The 20,510-nt window shown below is 40.2% G+C and overlaps 1 protein-coding gene across 1 annotated transcript; it reads left to right on the top strand.

Annotated features, from left to right (window-relative positions):
* Positions 1–1,704: 1,704 nt before the first annotated feature.
* On the top strand, positions 1,705–19,984 carry npdc1b (neural proliferation, differentiation and control, 1b). The gene is made up of 9 exons (XM_061071983.1): positions 1,705–1,774; positions 8,957–9,124; positions 12,180–12,269; positions 12,361–12,594; positions 15,949–16,015; positions 16,433–16,514; positions 17,512–17,591; positions 17,725–17,824; positions 19,516–19,984. Exons 1-9 carry the CDS (start codon positions 1,705–1,707, stop codon positions 19,582–19,584), a joined length of 960 nt encoding a protein of 319 aa, XP_060927966.1. The 3' UTR covers positions 19,585–19,984.
* The last annotated feature ends 526 nt before the right edge of the window (positions 19,985–20,510 follow it).

Genomic DNA, 20,510 nt, shown 5'->3' with positions numbered 1-20,510 from the left:
TTTATTCCATTCATATGGGCTATATACAACAACTCTTTAAACATGTTTATCTCATTATGATTGCAATAATAAGTTGGTCAGTGTCCCCACAAACCACACTCATATTCAGAATTGCAAAAGCTTCCTTCAGTCGCATGGTTTTCGTCAGTCTCAAAGACTTTGAGAGAGTTGGCTTGCTTCCCATTCCTGGACACTGCACGTTTCATTGATTCTCCCTTATCTGCCTGATCTTTGAAACTTCTTTCGTGCCTTGTCTCAAAGTGGCGCTTACCACTGGACGTTCGGCACACAACATTTTCAAAACATAGCGTGCACACTGCCCGTACCTTCAGTGTTTTAGACAGCGGGCACGCCATCACCAATACACCTGAGCGGCTGCACTTCACGGAGATTCATGTGGGGAAATGCGAGCAGCGCCGGCTGGGAGGCTTCTTCTTATTATTATCTAATGGCGATTGGCATCCAGCCTGTCCTGCATTACTGGCACCTAGTGGCTGGGAGGTGTTAACATGAATCCAGCTAAATAATACAGGCTGAGTGACGGCAAAACCTTCGAACGTTTCTTTAAAAGGAAATCGCCTGTGTGCCAATGATTATGGCGCCATGTGGCAATAGTGCCTAAGGTTGCTGACCCCTGATCTAGACTATGGCAGCCCGAAATATTCTAATTGTTCTGCCACAATTTCATTTTTAGGAACAAAACACATGTACACCTCTCATAATAACATAAGAGGTTTAAAAGTTAATGCCTGCAGCACTATTTGCATCGACACAGACATCTAGACCTCATCGTTTCAACTGCAGTTGTAAGTGTTCCCACAAGTGGCTTACAATTTTCACGAAACAAGAAATTCTCTCCTACTCCCTAGTCTATCCATGAGTCTATCTACCTATCTAAGTATGCGCCGGCCTTGTTATTTAATGGCGATTGGCATCCAGCCTATGGGGAATTACTGGCACCTAGTGGCTGGGAGGTGTTAACGTCCCTCAAGCTGAATAATACAGGCTGCGTGACGGCAGAACCTTTGAATATTTCTTTAACAAGAAATCGCCAGTGTGCCAATGATTATGGAGCCGCGTGCCTTAGGTTGCTGACCCCTGGTCTACAGTATACACAGAACAATTTAATTTAGTCTTGTCTTCTTTGATTTCCTCCTATTCCCACACTCTCAGAATCATTGGTCTTTAACTCGTCTTGTCATAACATGAAAAGAATACGCAGCAAAAATAAACAATCATTTATTGATTTCAACTAATAGGCAGATGCATGAATAAGGCAATTCGTGTTTGGTGTCAGATTATCAGTGTGAGTGGAGAATTATGCTCTCTGCTAAAAAGTTAGAGCGGTGTAACTGTTGAACTGCTAATTTTACACCAGGGTGAACGGAGTGATGTACAGCTGCACCTGAAGGCAGCACGTAGGCAGCGCAGCAGCGTGCTGACGTCACAGACGGACTTGCCTCCACCGCAGGAGAAACGTGAATCAGAGGATCATTCTATGATGGTCTGTGCTGAGGAGCGGACTCTTCTTCTTCCTCTCTACTCGGCTGCCTTTCTCTCTGACTTACTCGGATCTCCTCGGTCTTCTCCACCCTGAGCCCAGAGCGATGGGGGAATGATCATCACCGACCACCCTCCTCATCCTCCTCTTCGTCCTGCTCCTCCGGTCGCTCTCCCCTGACAGTCGTCGGAGCTGTGCCCAGGATGTGGGCCCCGCTGCTCGGCCAGGCTGCGGTGTTTGCGGCCCTTGTTGCGCTGAGCTCCTGCTTGACAGGTACAGATGTGCTGCTGCTGTCACTCCCAGCGGTGGGAGGGGGGGTCACTGGGATGTGCTCAGCTCCCACTCCTCACTGAGAAACCCTCATGTTGCTGTTCTGCTGCCATGGTGTGTCACTGGGGGTTGTCTCTTCACTCAGCTAAGTGGGTGCATCCTGGACTTTTCCTGCCTGACTAGATTTCTGGGTCTCTTTTGTGTTTAGTTTAGTAATTTTACAACGTTTTGTGAGATTAAATCTGAATAGGATGTTGCACCAGACGTCAAATTGATAATTGATTAGTGGTTTTAATTATTCAAGCAAAACCGGTAAAATGTGTTCTCTAGTTGTGAGGGTTTAATGAGCATTAAATGTAGAGCAGAAAAAACTAGATCTATTTATTATATTAAATTTGAACTCAGGATAGAGGCTTTTAATATGTCTCATTTAATCCATGTGTTACCCAGTTTCAAACTGGGCGCTGAAAATATTTGTCAAAAATAGATTTAGATGATCATTGAGTATTTCTTGGAACTTTATTTTCCTCTGGTTTCATCTTCTCAAACCTCATGGTAAAATGGACATGTTTAGGTTTTGAGTTGTTGATTGTGGAGAAAAATATTTGAAGCCTGAACTTTTTCCTTTGGGAAACCCTGATTGGCATGTCAGTAGACTCATTGGTCAAGTACATTATTGTTGATGTTTCTGGTCGTAGGTGACGCTCAGAGAATAAACTTATTGTTAATTTACAGATCAGTATGTGACTGTGAGTATAGAGTATTTTTTAACTGGTCAATTATTTTCAATTGATGAATTATTTTACAAATTGTCAGAAAATACTACAAATACAATCTCTATTGGGACATAATGTTGTATCGTCAAGCTTCTTGTTGCTGAACAACTAATCAGTGAATTGTTCTCTCTAGTTAGTTGTTTAGTTATGTATCGCCTGTTGAAAGGGAAAATATATTTTTATTAGGGCTGGGCAAGTTAACTCGTTTTAATCGAGTTAACTCAAGTGATGAGTTAACTCGATTAATTATTTTATCTCGCATTAACTCAGGTTTGATTATTTATTGTTTTATTGTGAAAGTCAGGCTTTTATTTTGTGAAAGTCTGTTGCTGACTGCTGCGGAACAGGAAAAAAGAAAATAATTGGCGGATAAACAACCATGGATAAGGGTACGGAGCTTTTACATGGCCATTTTCATTTTAAAGTTCTTCCAGACGGCGGAGTCGACAGAACCAAAGTAATTTGTAGCCACTGCCAAGGTGAATTTTCTTATCACCGGAGTACTTCTAGCCTAGAATATCACCTAAATGCAAAACACACAGTTGATATCAGCAAATCACTCAACGAAACAGCGAGCGGAGCGAGGCTTCGGCAGACTACGTTATACGCAGGGAGGAGTATACATTTTTCATAACGAAGAGGATAACATTAATGCCCTGGCAGTGGCATTGACCTTTAATTTTGTATTTGCTTTGATAACATTGTTAAGTTGAGATTTACAATGAATATTTTATTTAACTGCTACTGTATTAAATGCTGATGTTAAAAGTGTTTGCACAACAAATGTTATGGCAGAACATTGAAAATAAAATTGCGCTATACACTACTTTTTAATTCATTATTGGATTTTGCGTATACAAATGCGATTAATCGTGATTAATCGGGGAAATCATGCGATTAATCGCGATTAAAACTTTTAATCATTGCCCAGCCCTAATTTTTATAATTTGTTTTTTATGTTCCGAAGTTAACTAAGATTATCAACTGAATGGGATGAGGTAACAATTTTGAAATTATCTAAAATACATAAAACTTTATGTGTTGCAATGAGACAGTAAGTACTAAAGTTAGAATGCTAACCAGCTAGTCCTGGCCCAGCTTGTCTGGTAGTTCTACTTAGCAACTCAAGAGGCGTTGAAGAGACATTACTCTCAGTCCACCATGACAGATTAAGAAGTAATAATGCGTTGCAGCCGTCGTCTCTGCGACATTTGTCCACTGTTTCTTCAAACTCAGTCCTGCGACAGGCATGCAGCATGTACTCATGACAGTCACAGAGAGAAGGTCGGTAAAAACTTTAGGGTGTTTTTGATAGTCCACTTACCCACCAAGATTTGTTCTGGACTTATCGATCCCCAGCCTGACTACAGCCCCGGGGAGAGGAGGGTTGAAGAGGGACAAAGAGAACCTTTCTTACACTTTGCCCCTTCACTATTATAAGACATAGTATTGCAAATTGAAAGTTGATAATGTGATGATGAGTTGTGCTATATTTGCATTGTGCCCTAGTGCCAGCAGTAACTCTGCAGTACAGGTTGGTATGATGCTCTGTGTATAGCCAACAAGTCCTCATAGGAACATTCAGTATAATGATACAGGATAGAAATATGAAAAGACAGAGTGTTAAGGACTGTTGTTGTGACATCCAGCTTACAAATGTGAAACTGTAGTGTCTGTGTGTTACTGACGTCACGACCTGTCACTCAAACAGTTGGTGCCACGGTGGCTCTGGGCTATTCCACCCTGTGACGTGTGTTGCTTCACGTGGCTGCGAGGCATTATGACAGATAATGTTGGGCAGTGAGGTGGTAAATGGATGATTCAGTGCAGTTCAGATGTGCTCTGGGTGTGTCACTTGATACTATACGCTGGTGGTGTGATAGGCCCACTTATCATAGCAGAGGTGTTGGCTGTGGTCTGGCTGCCTTCAGAAACACGTTCCTGTTACCAGAGCTCAAGAGCTCTCCGTCACTGACCAGGATGACCATGTAAGGTCACACACGTGAGATCCACACAAACCCCTTCTGTCATTTTAGTCTGCATGTAAACAGCAGTGCTTAAACTCTGATTCTGAAGTTGTGTCTCTACAACAAAGAAAAGTGAGTATAATACCAAAAATGGCATTTCGATCTTTGTCTGACACAACTACCCGACAACAATGAGAGGTTCATTCTTTAGCACTGGAAACACATCCTGAAATACTCAATAGCACAATCCGTAGGCCTACTTATGTTAAGTAGTCATACCAGAAACTTCACATGGCATCTCCACATCAGGCACACTGCAGACAACAGACGACCGCGAGATGTAGACGATCAGCAACACAGCCGTCATGTTCTGCACATGTGTGGCCCGGCGTTTCACATAATAGTTATAAGTGTAGGTGGCTGCGTAATATCTCAGACCCTCAGTCAAAATCTGTGAACTCACACTCACACACACACGTAAGCTGGCCTCTGCTCTGCGGACTGTCATTTTTTATCTCAGAACAGCAGAAGAAGCTTTTGATGACATTTGCATTCTCCACACAGGTAAGTTTGTCTGGAACATCGCAACAAGACAGGCTCTGAATTAGACAATATTGTGTTCTAGCAGTCGACAGCTTAGGTAGGCAGCAGAGCATTGTAACAGTGATGATTCATTAAATCACACTTCATCACAACCATCCACTAACACCCAGTGGCCTGTTATTTAAAAAGATGAAGACTCACTAAGACATGGCCCTGTAATGATCATTGATCACCTGACAGACGGTTTCTATTTCTTCATCTGAATTAACTCGTAGGCTATTTTAAGGCCTCAGATGGATGGAGCTGCTAAATTTCATAAGACGTGAATCAGGAATAGAACATGGGCGGATATTATTTTTTCTCTCATTGACTAGTCCAGATCCAGTGTAAGGGCGAGATGATGTCTTGAGGTGATGCAGACCTGTAGGAATGGTAGAGTCTTCTCACAAAAAGAACAGATCAGAAAAATAGTTATCATTATATACTGGTTCGAATTAAAGAATCGGATGTAATTTATTTGAGTGAGTTTTTTCAGATAAAGAGAAACTAGGGGAAGCAATCGAGCCATACAGAGCTTTGTATACGTAGAGAAGGTTGGTCTTGGATAGCAAGTACTCTCATGTCATACGAATGACAGGCAAACAGTGAGGGCCAAGGCCCAGCAGTGCCTTTATGAAAAAGATGTAAGTATTTGCTTGTTAAATTGACTTCTTCATTTTTTCTCTATTTCCCTTTCCTGCCCTCCTCTCTATTCCTCTTGCCTTGGCCAACTGTCGCCATGTGTCCCTCTTCCTGTATCCATCAGCCACCACCTATATGCATCTGTAAAACCCATCCAAAGCCTGTAAAGACACGCAATTCAGTGCAATCAGTATAAATCCTGTACCTGAGGTGAAGTCAAAGAGGAAAAAGAGGATGGATGTGTCTAATTTCTTTGACCAAACACAAGAAAAGAGGTTGCTAGGAAACTGTAAGACGTTATCACAATGATACGGTGATAATGTCACCGGTGAACATCAGTGCTATTGATTGAGTAGCCCAGATAAAGCTACTCTAGTCGGCTTTATTTGAATGTGGAGGTATTCAAAGCAGTGCATACCTGCTGAAGGAGTTATGAATTCAGTTTTCAGAGTCACTACTCCTCTTGGGTGCAACAGGTGCACCTCGCACTGTCTAATGGAGTAAAATGACAACATCATATCAGTGATTATTTTATCAACACACCTTATTTTGACCTAGATCATACGAGTGTTTTCTCACGGTGGGAAATTCTTTAATGTTCAGTTCAGGTTGGTGCTGACACAGCTGCTGTATAATATTCTTCCATTGTCCTCCCTGAGATGACTTATTAAGCCTTCGGACAAATGCAAATGTTAAAGCTTGTTTTGGGGGTTTGAATTTGTTTCTGGTGATGCTGAGAGAAACAGGAGAGTCTCTGTGCATTCTGCTCTCCGTCATCAAGTCACAAAGCTTTGCATAGATTAGCTGCTGCTGTTGTAGCCTCCAAGGTCAGGCCATTGTGTGGATGTGTGAGATGTATAAAGCTGCTCCACCTGTGGCATTAATTAAAGTGCAGCGAGGAACATTTCAAAAACACATTAGCGTTAGAAGAGTAGTAAGTCATAGAAAGGTTTATTTTATTATGCAAAAATGTAGGGTTCTAGAAAACATGTTCTAAAATAGTGTAAAATAATGGAGAGCTTTGCACTCTGCAAATGTTGTTTGGGTATCTTATGCTGCAGAGGAAGAGTGAGTCTCTGTCTTCCTCGAGTTTGCATCATCAACAGTGTGAAAGGAACATTATTTATTTAATAGCCATCTTTTACATTTCCACCATGCATTTGTCATCGTTGCCTTTTTCTACTCAGTACACCAGCCTGAGACGAACCATCCATCCTTGACTTGCATTTGTCGGTGACTCACCCCTTGATGATGTCACACCTCCTCAGTTGCCATGGAAGTCGTCATGGCAACCATTGTCTCGGTTGCATTAGCAGAGACGGGAGCGATTGTGTCGAGGAAGCTGAAGGGGTTAATATTGATAGTTGACTCTAATTATTTCCCCATGTGATATTGAGAGCACTGCCACTACTGTGCAGCTTTATTCTGCTCTTTGTGCTGCTGTTGTGCTCAGATGGGATTCTCTTAGAAGGATGGATGCAGTATCACACCTAAACCACAAGTGCAATAGATACTCCCAATGGGGAAGCATGTGCAGCAATGCTCTGCCTTCTCAGTAAGAGTATTGTGGGGTGTTATAAGGATAAATGCAATTAAGCCCATTTTAACCCCTTCAGGCTTTACAACTGATGTATTCTCTTTAGAGAAGCTTTGATTAACACACCACATGAAAGTATCACTGTGATGCAACAAGGATCAGGAGATACCAGATACTCACCTAGCACTTTAATGATACTAAATGATCTGCAACCTTCAGATACGGGTAGGGAGCCTCAGTCTATGTTCTCATCCAATATCAGAACGATGAAGAAATTTGTAGGTGTTTTTTTCCCACAACAGTCACTCCAACTTTGGGCCCCAGCCTCCAGGCCACATCCAAACTTGTACCTTTTTATTTGAAAACTGAAATAATCTCCCCGTAATATCACATGACTTCTCACATACACAGGGCATGTGCATTCCGATGTACAAAGGAATTGCTTGAATATTAGCTCCATTCCTATGCATGTGAACAGTTGTCTCGAAGTAAAATACAGAATTTATTTACACATCAGCTGATACCAATGACAACAGGGTCAACAACACTTGTAACTGATTATCAATGTCGCTTTCTACACTGGTTGCCGAGGCTAATGCCAGTTATTTCCTAAGGTAGATGTCCTAACTCCATCCCTATACTGTATTCTAAAAGGGACAACAAACAAAAACTATTGCCATGGAATTTGCATAATTCTGCATTTTGGAAATCCATAATGAATCTTTTCTACCTTTATGTTCATTCTGTTGTCTTATCTCTGGATTCACCTGCTACCCCATTGACCCTCCAGGAATATCCACCCACACATCGTTCCATATCACACCAGCTGAGCAGCAGTGGCCGGGCTGCTGCCACAGCATAACATTAAAACAGCAGCAGCCCAGACCAGGTCAGGTTGCCTGCTCTTATCTGCTCTCAAGTTACAGGGAATTTACTCAGCTGGCATTATCCTTGAAAGGCCTTGTAACAAAGTTTGTCTCTCATCTCTGACCTTGACATATTACGGCTTTGCTCAGTTTTGCAGCAAAAGTCATTAATTGCTTATATGGAGATGAAGCTAGTTGTTCCAGAAGATAAAACAGTTATTATGAAAGCAACTCAGATTAGACACATAAACTCTGCTAAATAAAATTCTATTTAAAAAAAGATCAAAATGAATAACATCAAAATGACAAATTCAAATCTTGATGTTGAGTTTTTTTTTTCTGCCTTAGCTTGGCAGTAAGTGCCTTGTAGAAAACACTGAGGGCTTATCTATGCAAAAGAAACATTGACACAGAAAGTTGAAAGTTAACATTTTATTGCTCTGACCCAACAAACAAAGATTAATTTTTTTTAAAAATGAAACCCACCGGATGTTAAAGACCATGATCTTAACATCTATCCATAGTGTACAGAATGATGAGATATGATGAACAGGTCTGGTCATAAACAAAGACATGAAGATGTCACACAGCCGGAGTGTGTATGTGTGTTTGTAATTGAAATGAATAGTTGCATTGCAGTTGATATTGGTCTTCTTCTGCAGCTCATTACTAGAAAATTCAATCACTTTGTGTGTTTTAAAATGCAATATGAAGATTTTTGGTTGTTTTGAAAATGGAAAATTTGGATAATGCAGAGATCAGAGGTGAGTTATTTATAAAGGCTGTGTTGAATCATTCTGTCTCTTTGTCAACAGGGTCTCATCTGTGCCCCCGGAGTTTAGACTGTGCCCGAGCAGGACGACACTTCTGCCCGCCCAGCAGCTCACACTGCGGCCCCTGCCTGCGCCCTCTGGTAGAGAACTCCCATGGCAGATGCGTGTTGAAGAGGAGACACGCTCCTCACTCTGCTCACTTCAGCAAAGGTAAGTTCGATAGCACCTCATCAATTGTTCCAACATTACAAAGCAACCTTTATGTTCCTTAAAAGCAACATTCCTATTTATAAAATAGGGTGAAGACCAATGCATCCACATTTAGGGACTTTGAATTTGAAACTCAGATTTTGAAAAAGTAGTGAATAATTTGTATCCTCATCAGCTGGAAAATTAGTATTTTATATGAATACAGAACACAAATGGAACAACAACCCTATGAACAGTCGGCAGAGTGCCTCTAAATATAAGCTGTGATTGCATTATGTCTGGTGGCCAACATAAGTTCCTGCTTCTCTGGCTTCCTCTACATGCGTCATGTATTTTACCATAGTGTGACGTGGGACTCCCAGCGGAGACACCATTACTATTTTCTATCCACCATTTTTCTTGGTCAGCAGTGTGTGTCCTAGATCATTTCCAAAGCTGATGGTCTGAGTGACTCTCTCATCGCCAGCACTATTCAGAAGTGACAGTGAACCAGTGACGGTCCGGAGCAGAGCGGCTTTTCTACAAGACACAGGGATCCTTTCTGGAAAACTTCTGGAATTATGGAGGAAAAAAAATCACTATGGTTAACTGAGATAAAGATGACAAAATCACAATTGTTCCAGTCAGAAGATCCCTATTTGATGCTGTATGATTGATTGCATCTCTCTGTAGCCACCCTGAGGATGATGAGGGAGGAAGATAAGAGTTCTCAGGAAGTTACATTCAAAATAATTCACCAAGAACGGACTGAAACTGCTGAAAGCATTTAAAAAAACAAAAGATAAAAATTGTTGGTCATGAATTAAGTACCATGTAATTGTTACAATTCTTCATTTAATATCGAGATCACAAGGAGCTGGTGGTGAACAGAAACGCCGGAATCTAAACTCAAAGGTGGGATGAAAAGCCAGCCGTCACCGAGGAGGGAGATATGACTGTTTCATACATTCTGCAGGAACTCATTAATACTGTTTCACACAGTTAACGTCATAAAAATAGCCACACATAGTGAATTTACATCCTTAACCACTACTGCATCAATCATGGATTAAAATCTAGGATTTATTCTTTAAGAAAGTTATAGAAATGGTCACCATAGAGGCCCTTATACCATGTTAGAAAGGATTCGGTATCCCACCACCCAACAATCACTTCAGACAGTATAGAGCAGGTTTGACAGAGACGGTGCTTCGGGAAAGAGGTGTTCCTGTCCTCCACCATTGTTTGGGACTGATCGACAAAACTAAACTTTCTACATTGAACATGTTGTTTTTGTATTTTAGGTTAACTGAACTTTAATTATGAGTATATAACAACAAGGAAGATCTAAAAATAAAAACATGTTTCTTATCCATTATAACATTCAAAGCACAAGGTTGTCTTTAGTCCAATCCAGTCTGTGGGGTGCTTTGTGTATATACAGACAATACCTTTCTCTTCTCAGCCCCTCATCCTCTCACTCTCCTCCCTTTGCCGCAGTGACGCTTTTCATTCATGATTCTGAGGAAGACCCACTCCACCACCCACATACGTCTCATTCCTCATCTGTGTCCCTCCTCCATTCTCTCTTCTTTCCCTGTGTTTATTGCCATCCACCCACACGTTGAGCAGCTGTGCATGACAGTAGATCACAGTCATCCACACAGTAATGCACTGACCCCGCACACACAGAGAGGAGAGAGAGAGGGAGAGATAGAAGCACCACGTCTATTTTCCCACCCACAACAAATTGTAAACTCTGATGCATTTGATACATTTACTCCCCCATTGAGCCTCCGCACACACACATTTATCCTCTCACACTACAGACCCCAGGCAGTGCGATGATGCACAGCATTGCAGGATGTGGTTCCCTCATTAAAACAATCATTGCTGCAGGGTTTGTCTTTTGTTATGTTTTTTCGGCTTTAGCCACATGGGGCAGTGTTGTCTTTCTTCTTTTTGAATTAACTGACTGACTATCAACAGTTTTTTCAATCATGAAGTTTCACCCAGTTGTCATTCCATCAACATTTCACTAACATACCTTAGTGTTGTAAGCACTACCCAAAATGTCAGAAATCACCAAACAAATGACAGGATTGATTTTTTTGATTGACCGTGTCCTTTCCAGTCGGTACAGGAGGGATGGGATTTATGATTTATGCTGCAGCCAGCCACCAGGGGGTGATGTAATCCATCTTAACCTGATCTTAACATACAGTTACTGATGCACAGAACTGAAACCTGCAGTTTATTTATAAAGACTCAATTTTATTGTAAGGCTAAAAAAGTTGCCATAAATGACCTAAAGACTGCTCTGGTTTATATGCTGGTAAATTTTACTGCAGCTCATATGTTCTGTGGAACATAATACAATCTGAGAAAATAACTACAATGATATCCTAGGGTTGGTTATCTCAGCACCTGCTGCTTGATGCTCCCAAAATATTGTTTTAAACCTGTGTCTCCTCCATCTCTATGGAAGTGCATGACTCAATCACTGGTGTGCTTATTATTATCTAGTTTTTCCATAGAAACTTAAGGACTTGATTTTGGCCAATATAGAGTTTTGTGCGGTCTGTGTCTGATGAGTCCCACTGAATTACCCCTTTAAATTTGTGTCATCTGGTGGGTTGTATAGAACCATAGTATATGCTTCCCCACAATGAAGCCAGCTCACCATACCCCAGTTATCTTATCGGGCTTAACTTAACCTGACAACCGCCATCCTGATAACCTGTGCTACGAAGCACACTATTAGCCATCTCAGTTAACTCTGGGTTTACTTATCCAGCCACGATTGTGTTCCTGTGGCCAAGGCAGAGTTGTTTATTATAGGCAACATCTTCAAAACCATGAAAGAAACTGATATCTGCCAATTATAGCAACATACAAAAGTGACATTCAACAAAATGAAACACAAATGATGATCACAACATGAGGTTAATAAACGATACGACCTGTGCTCCATTGCTGTCCAATTATTTATAATTATTATTTTTAAATATAGTAGGAGACATCAGACTGTATTTCAATCAAGGCAGTGATGGATTTTGCTGTTCTGTTCCTCCAGGTAACACCAACACATACCCTGAGCTGGATGAAGAGATCGACTTCTTGTCTGCCGTCATCAGTGAACAGAGAACTGAGTCTCGGCTGCCAGGTAGTGGAATGTTTACTGATTGACCAATGTTTGTATATTTACCACTACACTGGTGGTGAAATGACTCAAAACCTCTCTTTCTTTATCCCAGCTGCACCCTCCCAGTATGCCTCTAATCCCAAAGCCAAGCAGCTCAGTGAGCTTAGCTACGACCACAGACCACCTATCACAGAGCCGCCTGCGAGCCAGAGTGTCCAGGTGACCACACTGGCTCCATCTACCACCACCACCAACACCACCACCACCAACACCACAAAGACCACTCCCACTTTGCTCAGAGACCCCATCATCCTCTCTTACCCGTCCAATGACCATGTCTTCATTAGTAAGTCTTTTCTGTTGTTCCTCTTGAGTTTAGAACATAACTGACTGTTGTTCTGGACCTACGATTTGGTTTGATTACTGTATTAATATGTAACACATTTATTAAAATAACAAAAATTATTTAAAAAAAATTTTTGAGGTTGGATTCCAGAAGCTTGACAGCCTCCGGGAACAACCAGAAGGCTACTTCTAGCTTATATAGGATGGCACATAGTTATTATAACCTTGGTATACATGGGGGCTTAAGCCTTATCATCAAATACATTTACATGTCTATAAAAGATTGATACAGAAACAAATGGGTCATCAATGTAGAAAAGCCAGAATTTGTTAAATGGTCATATTATCTTGAACCAGTGATAATCCTAGCAGCAGCAGTTTCAACCATTTGAAGGCAATTAATCAAAGCCTGGGTAATACCTATCCAAGGGGCATTAGAGAAATTTAGTTGTGCAAAAATAAAAGCATTAAAAGACCCAGTTTAAGTTCTCAAAAATATAATCTTATAAATGAATTGCAGGACTAAACAACCTTCTGTACTTGGACGATCCTTAAAGACAACCCTTACATTTCATGCAACAAGCATAATATCATTTGATATTGCCCCCAGATTGCAGTCAATATGACTTAACTTTGTTGTGACAAACAGAGGGTTTCTGTTTTATCATCACTAAGTGTAATAAATCCAATAGTTTAACTCACATAGGCTGTCAGTAAGTTGAGTTAGTTGCTAGGATAACTATGGGCAGCATAAAATGGAGAAGAATAACATACCAAGAACTGACCCTTGATGAACCCCATGATGAAATTAGGAAACTAAGGAGTGGGAGTTTCCAAAACAAAGACAGTTCTATTTGACAAACAGCCCTGTACTATATTAAGAGCAGATCATTATAGGCCAACCAAGGTTTTTAGACGCTTTAACAAGCTCAATAAATTATTGATTGATAGAGCAAATGTCTTTATGGCCGCAAAAATCTTTAACCAATTTCTACTCAAACAAATTAGCGCAAACGACAAACGATTCTTGGATGCATCGCAATGCGGACTTGAATGACTCTGCATCGATGCAGTGACATAACATAAACGAATCATGTTTTCATCATAAAAATGTTTCCAAATAACATGTGATCAGTGTTTATTGTTAAAGTGTAAAGAGAGTGCAGGTCAGAGGGCAAGTGAGGAGGTGTCAGACTCAGACAGAGACTCTGACACAGGACGACCGGACCTTTAATGAGCGTCTGTTCTGATCCTAAAGCGGCGGTGTTATAATTTTTCAGTGGTGGGACATCGCTAAAAACAATATGAATACGATAATGATCTGTCTCCGCATCTCAATGCATCTAAGAATCAAGAAATATCCACAGCTGTAGTGCTCAGCACTGTGCAGGAGACTTGGTCTAAAAGATGAGGTCTAATCTCCCGACCTGATCATTAGATTTTTTTATTTAATCAATATATTAGTTGACAGGGAAGCTGTGCACAAACAGGAGTATAATATTGATTTATTTAAAAAAAAAATAATAATAAAAGAGCTTCCCAAAAAAAGAGGGCATTTTCTCTCGAGGAATACAAAAAGCAGGCTTCGATGTCTATTTGTGCACTTGTATGGCGTGCCGCATTCCCGAGCTGCAAACAACACAAGACTAAATGTGACGCACGCTGTTAAAGTAAGCAGAACGATCCGGAGTCATCCTCCGACAATCATCTATTAATAAGTAAATACAATTGATTATCAGTTTGTGTGAGGAGAAACAGAGAGACACACACACACACACACACACACACACACACACACACACACACACACACACACACATACACACAAAAAGCAGGAGTGTGCAGTAATATAGAAAAATTGTGGATGTGGTACATTGAAATGCATCGTTGTGAATCAAATCTTTAACTGCTGAATAATAATCGAATTGAGAGGCTAGTGAAGATGAACACCTAATATACATAGTGTAGGTTGTTGGATCTTTTTGTAGAATAGGTTTTACTCGTTTTGTTTCTTTTTACCTGTTCCTGAGCAGGGGACTACAACTGTAAATAAAGATATTAGCGAATTTTTGTTCAAAGGATCTTTGCTTTGTTTAAGATGATGAATTTTCACCATTTCTTCTCCATTTCCAAATTATCTCAAGTATCTTTACCTTCTGTTTTATTCTCTCAGTCTTAATGTTTGCTGGGACAACACCATATCTAATGTAAAAAAAGTTCCACAGACTTTTATATAAGAACAGAAAAAGTCATCAGTTGGTTTGACGTCGTTTTTATGTCAGAAGCACAAAACAAACTGTTGCGTTTCTGAATCTGAGAGCATTAAGAGTAATTTCAGTAGTGTATCCACTGTTGGTGGGAAATGATAGCCCTGATAAACAGAATAAAACTGTTATGTTTCACAGTGTATCCTCTCAGGCTTTTTCTGTTCAGGAATATAAATGATGTCTGAAAGTTAGACTTAAAGGAATAGTTCACCCAGAAATGAAAATTCCCTCATTATCGACTCACCATGCTGCTGATAGAGGGGTGGGTGAAGTGTTTGAGTCCACAAAACACTTCTCGAGTCTCAGGGGTAAAAAGTGTTGGCGCCAAATCCAATACAATTGAAAACACAGTGTAAATTACCTTGTTTCGAGTCAAATTTTAATGTCGGGGCTTGCAGACACTTGGATGACCCCACACGATCAGTATAGAGGCATGTTATGTTTTTTTCTGTTTCTGATTCTGCTCAAACAAAGTTTAATCCTAAAACTCCCGAGTAGATAATGAGGGAATTTTCATTTCTGGGTGAACTAATCCTTGAGCCTTTAGCTGTGATAGTTGGATGGTCATTTGCTCCAGTCCATTCATCGCTGTGAAAAACACACAGGATTTGGAAGGAAGTTTTGTAATTATGACTTCAGGTTTCTGTGCTAGCACCAAACCATCTGCTCTTTCAAGTTGTGAGTGCCGGGGGCTATGTCATCTCCTGATGACTCGTTTTAGAACAACATCAATATGGATGCGAAGTTCTGAAGTGTTTAGATCAGTTTAGTAAATTACCTTCTTTGTTAGACCAAATGTTGGCACTGAATGCTCTGGAATCTCGGGACTGACCTCAAATTTACTATGCGGCTGCAAAGAACAGGACTTGTATATTTCTGTTAATTAGTTCTGCTACACTCCATTACTGTTATCAATGTTGATTTCACTGTTAGTGCTGCAGGGTCATACCCAACACATTTATTTTCATCAGCCCTTCCCTCTGCTGCACACACATCTCCAGAGCAGTCCAGGATCATGTCTTCCTTTGACACATTCAGGCCTGCGCACCGTTCTCTGCCTCTGACTGTCTGTATGTATTTCTTTTCAGTCATGAGTAGCGTGTTCATCGTGGCAGGGTCACTGGCTTTGCTGATGGCAGGGGCCTGTTGGGTCAGGTAAGATATTTAATCCTCTCTCTGTACACTACTATACTAATGACCCTAGATGTTTCCCTTTCAGGATTTGATGGGAGAGAGTGCAAGTGTTTATCTCAAACAATTTAAAATGTTAAATGTTAGTAGTTCTTCAGCTTATAATGTCATTATTCAAGGTGGTGCTCCTCTAATTTCATATTTTACATCTATCATATGTAAAGCCTGTGATAGATGGACTTACAAAGAAGTGTATCCTTGCTCCTTTTCTCCTGCTCCACTTCTATATAACCCCTTGACATAATGATTCGGTTAATGTAATATAAAGGACAGTTTTAAAGTGTCTGACTAGAAAGTAGACTTTGCAGTGTTGTACTGCAGCTTGTATACCTCTTGAATTTGATGAATCTGTCAGCATCTGATGTTCTTTTTTTCTTTCAGATTGCAGAAAGGTCTGCATCTAACTCAGAAGATGGACTCTCCTGTACATCGACTGATTAGAGCCCAAGCTTTTGATAATTTGGTGAGCATGACATCACTGTCGCGCTGCACACACAAGTACTCAGACTTGAAGGCAGAAACCTGGTTGTAGCTTCCCAACCAGATCATGTTCATTAAATGGAATGTAAAGTCAATGTAATATTCATCTTTAATATCAGCATTCAGGAAACAACTGTCAAATAATCAAATACTAATCATACTAATCATTTTCCATTAACAACAGTAGGTTATTAGTTACTTGCACCTTGTTAAAACCAGGTATTGGTATAATTGATCAGTGTGGGGCGGCATACAGCTCACCTAGTAGAGCTGCTGTCCCATAGAGGCTATGCCTCACCCGTAGTGTCTCGGGTATGATTCCGACCCACATTCCAAGGGGATTTGGGACGCACTTGACATCCTCAGACTGACTACAGTTTCATAATAATTATGTTTACCTTTCTCAGTGTTTCACATACACTACTACAATAAATATGATAAACACAGATCAACTCGTGCAGATTTTCTATATTGTTACCATTTCAAATGAGTACTATCTTTCAGGTTGCAGATTTCATTTTATTCAAATTTGACACAGCAGGAAAAAAAGGAGAGCATATTTATTTTAGTTTTTGCTTTGATTGAACTGCATCAAACTAAATCAGCTCAAAATGAACAATACAGAAGCATTTAATCAGAGAGAATAATGATTATTCATATCTTTTTGAAGAATTAGAAATGTTTGAGGACATAATGCAAGAAATAACCAATTCATTTTAATTAAAGAATTGAGGAGTACAAGGGATAAAAAAGAGTTAATATTACAGATGGCTGGATGGAGTAGCTCTAGCCATTAATACAGTTAGCTAGTTGCATCAGTCTAGAAGCCTTCATGGACAAACACACCTGTCCTTTCAAAAAGGTCTCAAGTTGAACATCTGCAGTAGGGACACATGCCGCAAAGTGAATGTCAACTGAACAGTGTGACAGGATATACTGTACCACTGACTTTCTGCCTTCTCTGCCCCTTGTGTGTTCAGCCTGGGGACAAGAAGCTGGCCCACAGTGCCCAGATGTACCACTACCAGCACCAGAAGCAGCAAATGCTTTCCCTGGAGAAGTAAGTATTCAATCCAGTCCAGCCCAGAGTCATCTTTCCTTGACTTGTGGGTTTTTCTCCTGCCCCTTGTTACCCCCCCCCCCCACCCCCATCTGTACCATCCTCTGACTTAATATGTTTGTGACATAAACAGGAACCGGGATGAGCCAAAGGTTCCTGACTCAGGAGCATCAACAGATGAGGAGAATGAAGATGGGGATTTCACCGTATATGAGTGTCCTGGATTGGCACCAGTGAGTAAACTCTGTGTAAACTACTGTGTATTGTTGTCAGGTCAGGATATTCATCCACGGTTGACAGCAGAAATCCCTCAACCAGAATGAACGAATGAATTTATGACTGAATTCCATTACTTTTCAGTCCCGATATTTATTCAATAAAATGAGCAAAGCCACATGAATACATTTATTAAATGACGTGTGGCTGTTCCTTGTGTGATGGAAATTCATCTTGTGATTTGAAATAATGAAATTCTCAGACTGGAGTTGCTTTTGAGTCTTTATAATAGTATAGTAAGGTCTGCAGAGTTTACACAACAAGCACTGATACTCAAAGTGGAACTTGCCGCAAGTTCACAAAAGCCAGAACTTATACAAAGAGGCGTTACAGAAGACATAATATGAAAAAAAACATGAAAGACACAAGATCATCATTGGCGTCTTCCGCTGTGTCCGTCCGTCCGCGGTACCAGTTGGAAGAAAAACATCACCAAATAAGGTTTCCATCCTGTCAGGTAGACCGTATCACAGCAGTGAGACACCTAGTCAGGGGATTTCCACTACCTTAGACACTGGTCAGTGGAATGTTCCTCCACACTTGTAAAATCACATTTCAAAAAAGTTAAATCTGAATAAATTGTCCAATACATTGTTAATATTGTTTATTAATTATTATTTATTTAAAAAGGAATGCTAACAGGACAGGGGCACTTCAGATTGTAGCTGGGGCCAGTGCCCCCATGGCCCATCCCTGGTTCCATCCCTGCTATACACAACAGCAGGTGCCCCCAAAAATATGAATTAAATACAACTTTTTGAACTTTAGCACAAGTAGTGCTTTAGTATGCAGACTTTTGCAATGTTTACATACTTCCCCTAATGGCCATTTAGATAATTTATCACAGCTATTAACTGAAGTATCAGTAATGTTATTACTTATGCCTATGATTGAACTGCTGCCTAAAGGTAACATATATTCAATAACTGCCCATTTATTTATATTAACATGTTGCTACCTATTGCCAGCTCCGTTACCAGCTCCGACAGAGACATTCAGTTTCATCTGCAGCATTTAGAAAATTCCATATTTAAAAGTTGAAATTTAGAAGTTACAGATGCTGTATAGCACATCACTGTCACTGCTATAGTTGAAAGTTTGAAATTTGATTGAAAGTCAAGAAACTGCTTTTGGGATCATCTAGAGGCGTGACTTATTTTTGGCTCAACTCTGAATACAGTCACATGTAGTTATGTAGTCAAGATGAAATAAAAGCATGGCCGACCTACTTGAGATCATCCTTGAAGAAAAGGAAAATTCTAAAGTGCATTTGACTGAAAAAATCTTAACAGAAAAACATTTGTGATTTGATTTTCAAATGAAAGGTCACTGTGAAATGCAGATTTGTTATTTGCAGAAAAGGCTCTGAGATGTGTCTGACAAATATGGATGGATTTATGTTGACCGAAGAGAATTATTTCAGATTTGTTTTCTTTTAGCTGGAGAAGTTATTAGGACTTCCAGCATTATTTTCGACGATAATGATAGAACAGGATCAAAATGTGTTTTGATTTATTAAATATTATGTTTTTTAGGCCATAAAATGTCAAAGCTGAGCCTGATCACAATCAAAACCCGTGGAGAGAATAATGCAATTTCTGATATCCAGCTGTGTTAACCAGAATCCTCTCCCTCTCTCCTTCTTTAGACGGGGGAAATGGAAGTGAAGAACCCGCTGTTTGACGACTCCCCCCTTTATCTTCAGAAGTTCCACTAAGAAACTGGACATTCAAATTCTGTCACACTCCAGATCCAGCACTTGTGTGCAAACATAATAACATTTACAAAAATAACACGCACACCACATACACTGCTGTACCCAGCCCAGTCCTTTTATGGACAGTATGGAGAGTGTAAGTACATGAAGGAGGAAGGAGAGTGAGGCATTCATGGACATTTAAAGGAGGGTTTATTTGTTCGAGGCAGAACTGAATCTGAGACCAATGTCTCCCACTCTGTAGCCACATTGTTTGTGCTCACTCTGTTTTCCTAGTATTGTTTACAACCTTACAATCAGCCAGTATCAAAGAACTCCACAAGAATTCTGTCAGGTAGCAAACACGCTGATTATCATAAAATATACTAGAGCAGAGTCCAGTGCACAGCCAGTTTTCTGATGCCGATGACCAGAAACAAAAAATCTGTCAGTCAATTTGGATAGATTGTTATGAATATTTATGTTTATTAATCAGTAAATACTCTTTAATTTATTGAGCTCTTGATGCAGGCCTTGGTTTTATTTAAGCATTTATAAAAAGAAATGTGATTTTAATATTTCATGAACAAACATGCAGCACCGTGATTTGTATCACTATGTTATGTAGCCATTGTGTTCTCAGTCTAGTTGCTCTATGCATGAATTGATGATGCTGTGTATGAAACATGAGAGTCAATATGCATTTACAGTGTTACAAGTTTCTTGTGTAAACTTGCGAATGATATATAACAGATTTCAAAGGATTTTGAAACTTCTCTATCTAGAACTCTGAAACAGAGCAAGGCCATCCTGTATATATGATATCTGACTAACATGGCTAGTCCCCACGGTTTTGTGATCTGTATATAGCTGCTAATATGTACAGAAAGAGATCTCACCTCTCACTCACTCTGTTACTACACATGTTCCTCTAGATTGCCGAGTGC

This window comes from Limanda limanda, chromosome 5 (assembly GCF_963576545.1).
Source record: "Limanda limanda chromosome 5, fLimLim1.1, whole genome shotgun sequence".
NCBI lineage: Eukaryota > Metazoa > Chordata > Actinopteri > Pleuronectiformes > Pleuronectidae > Limanda > Limanda limanda.
This window is presented reverse-complemented; position numbering and strand designations above follow the sequence as displayed.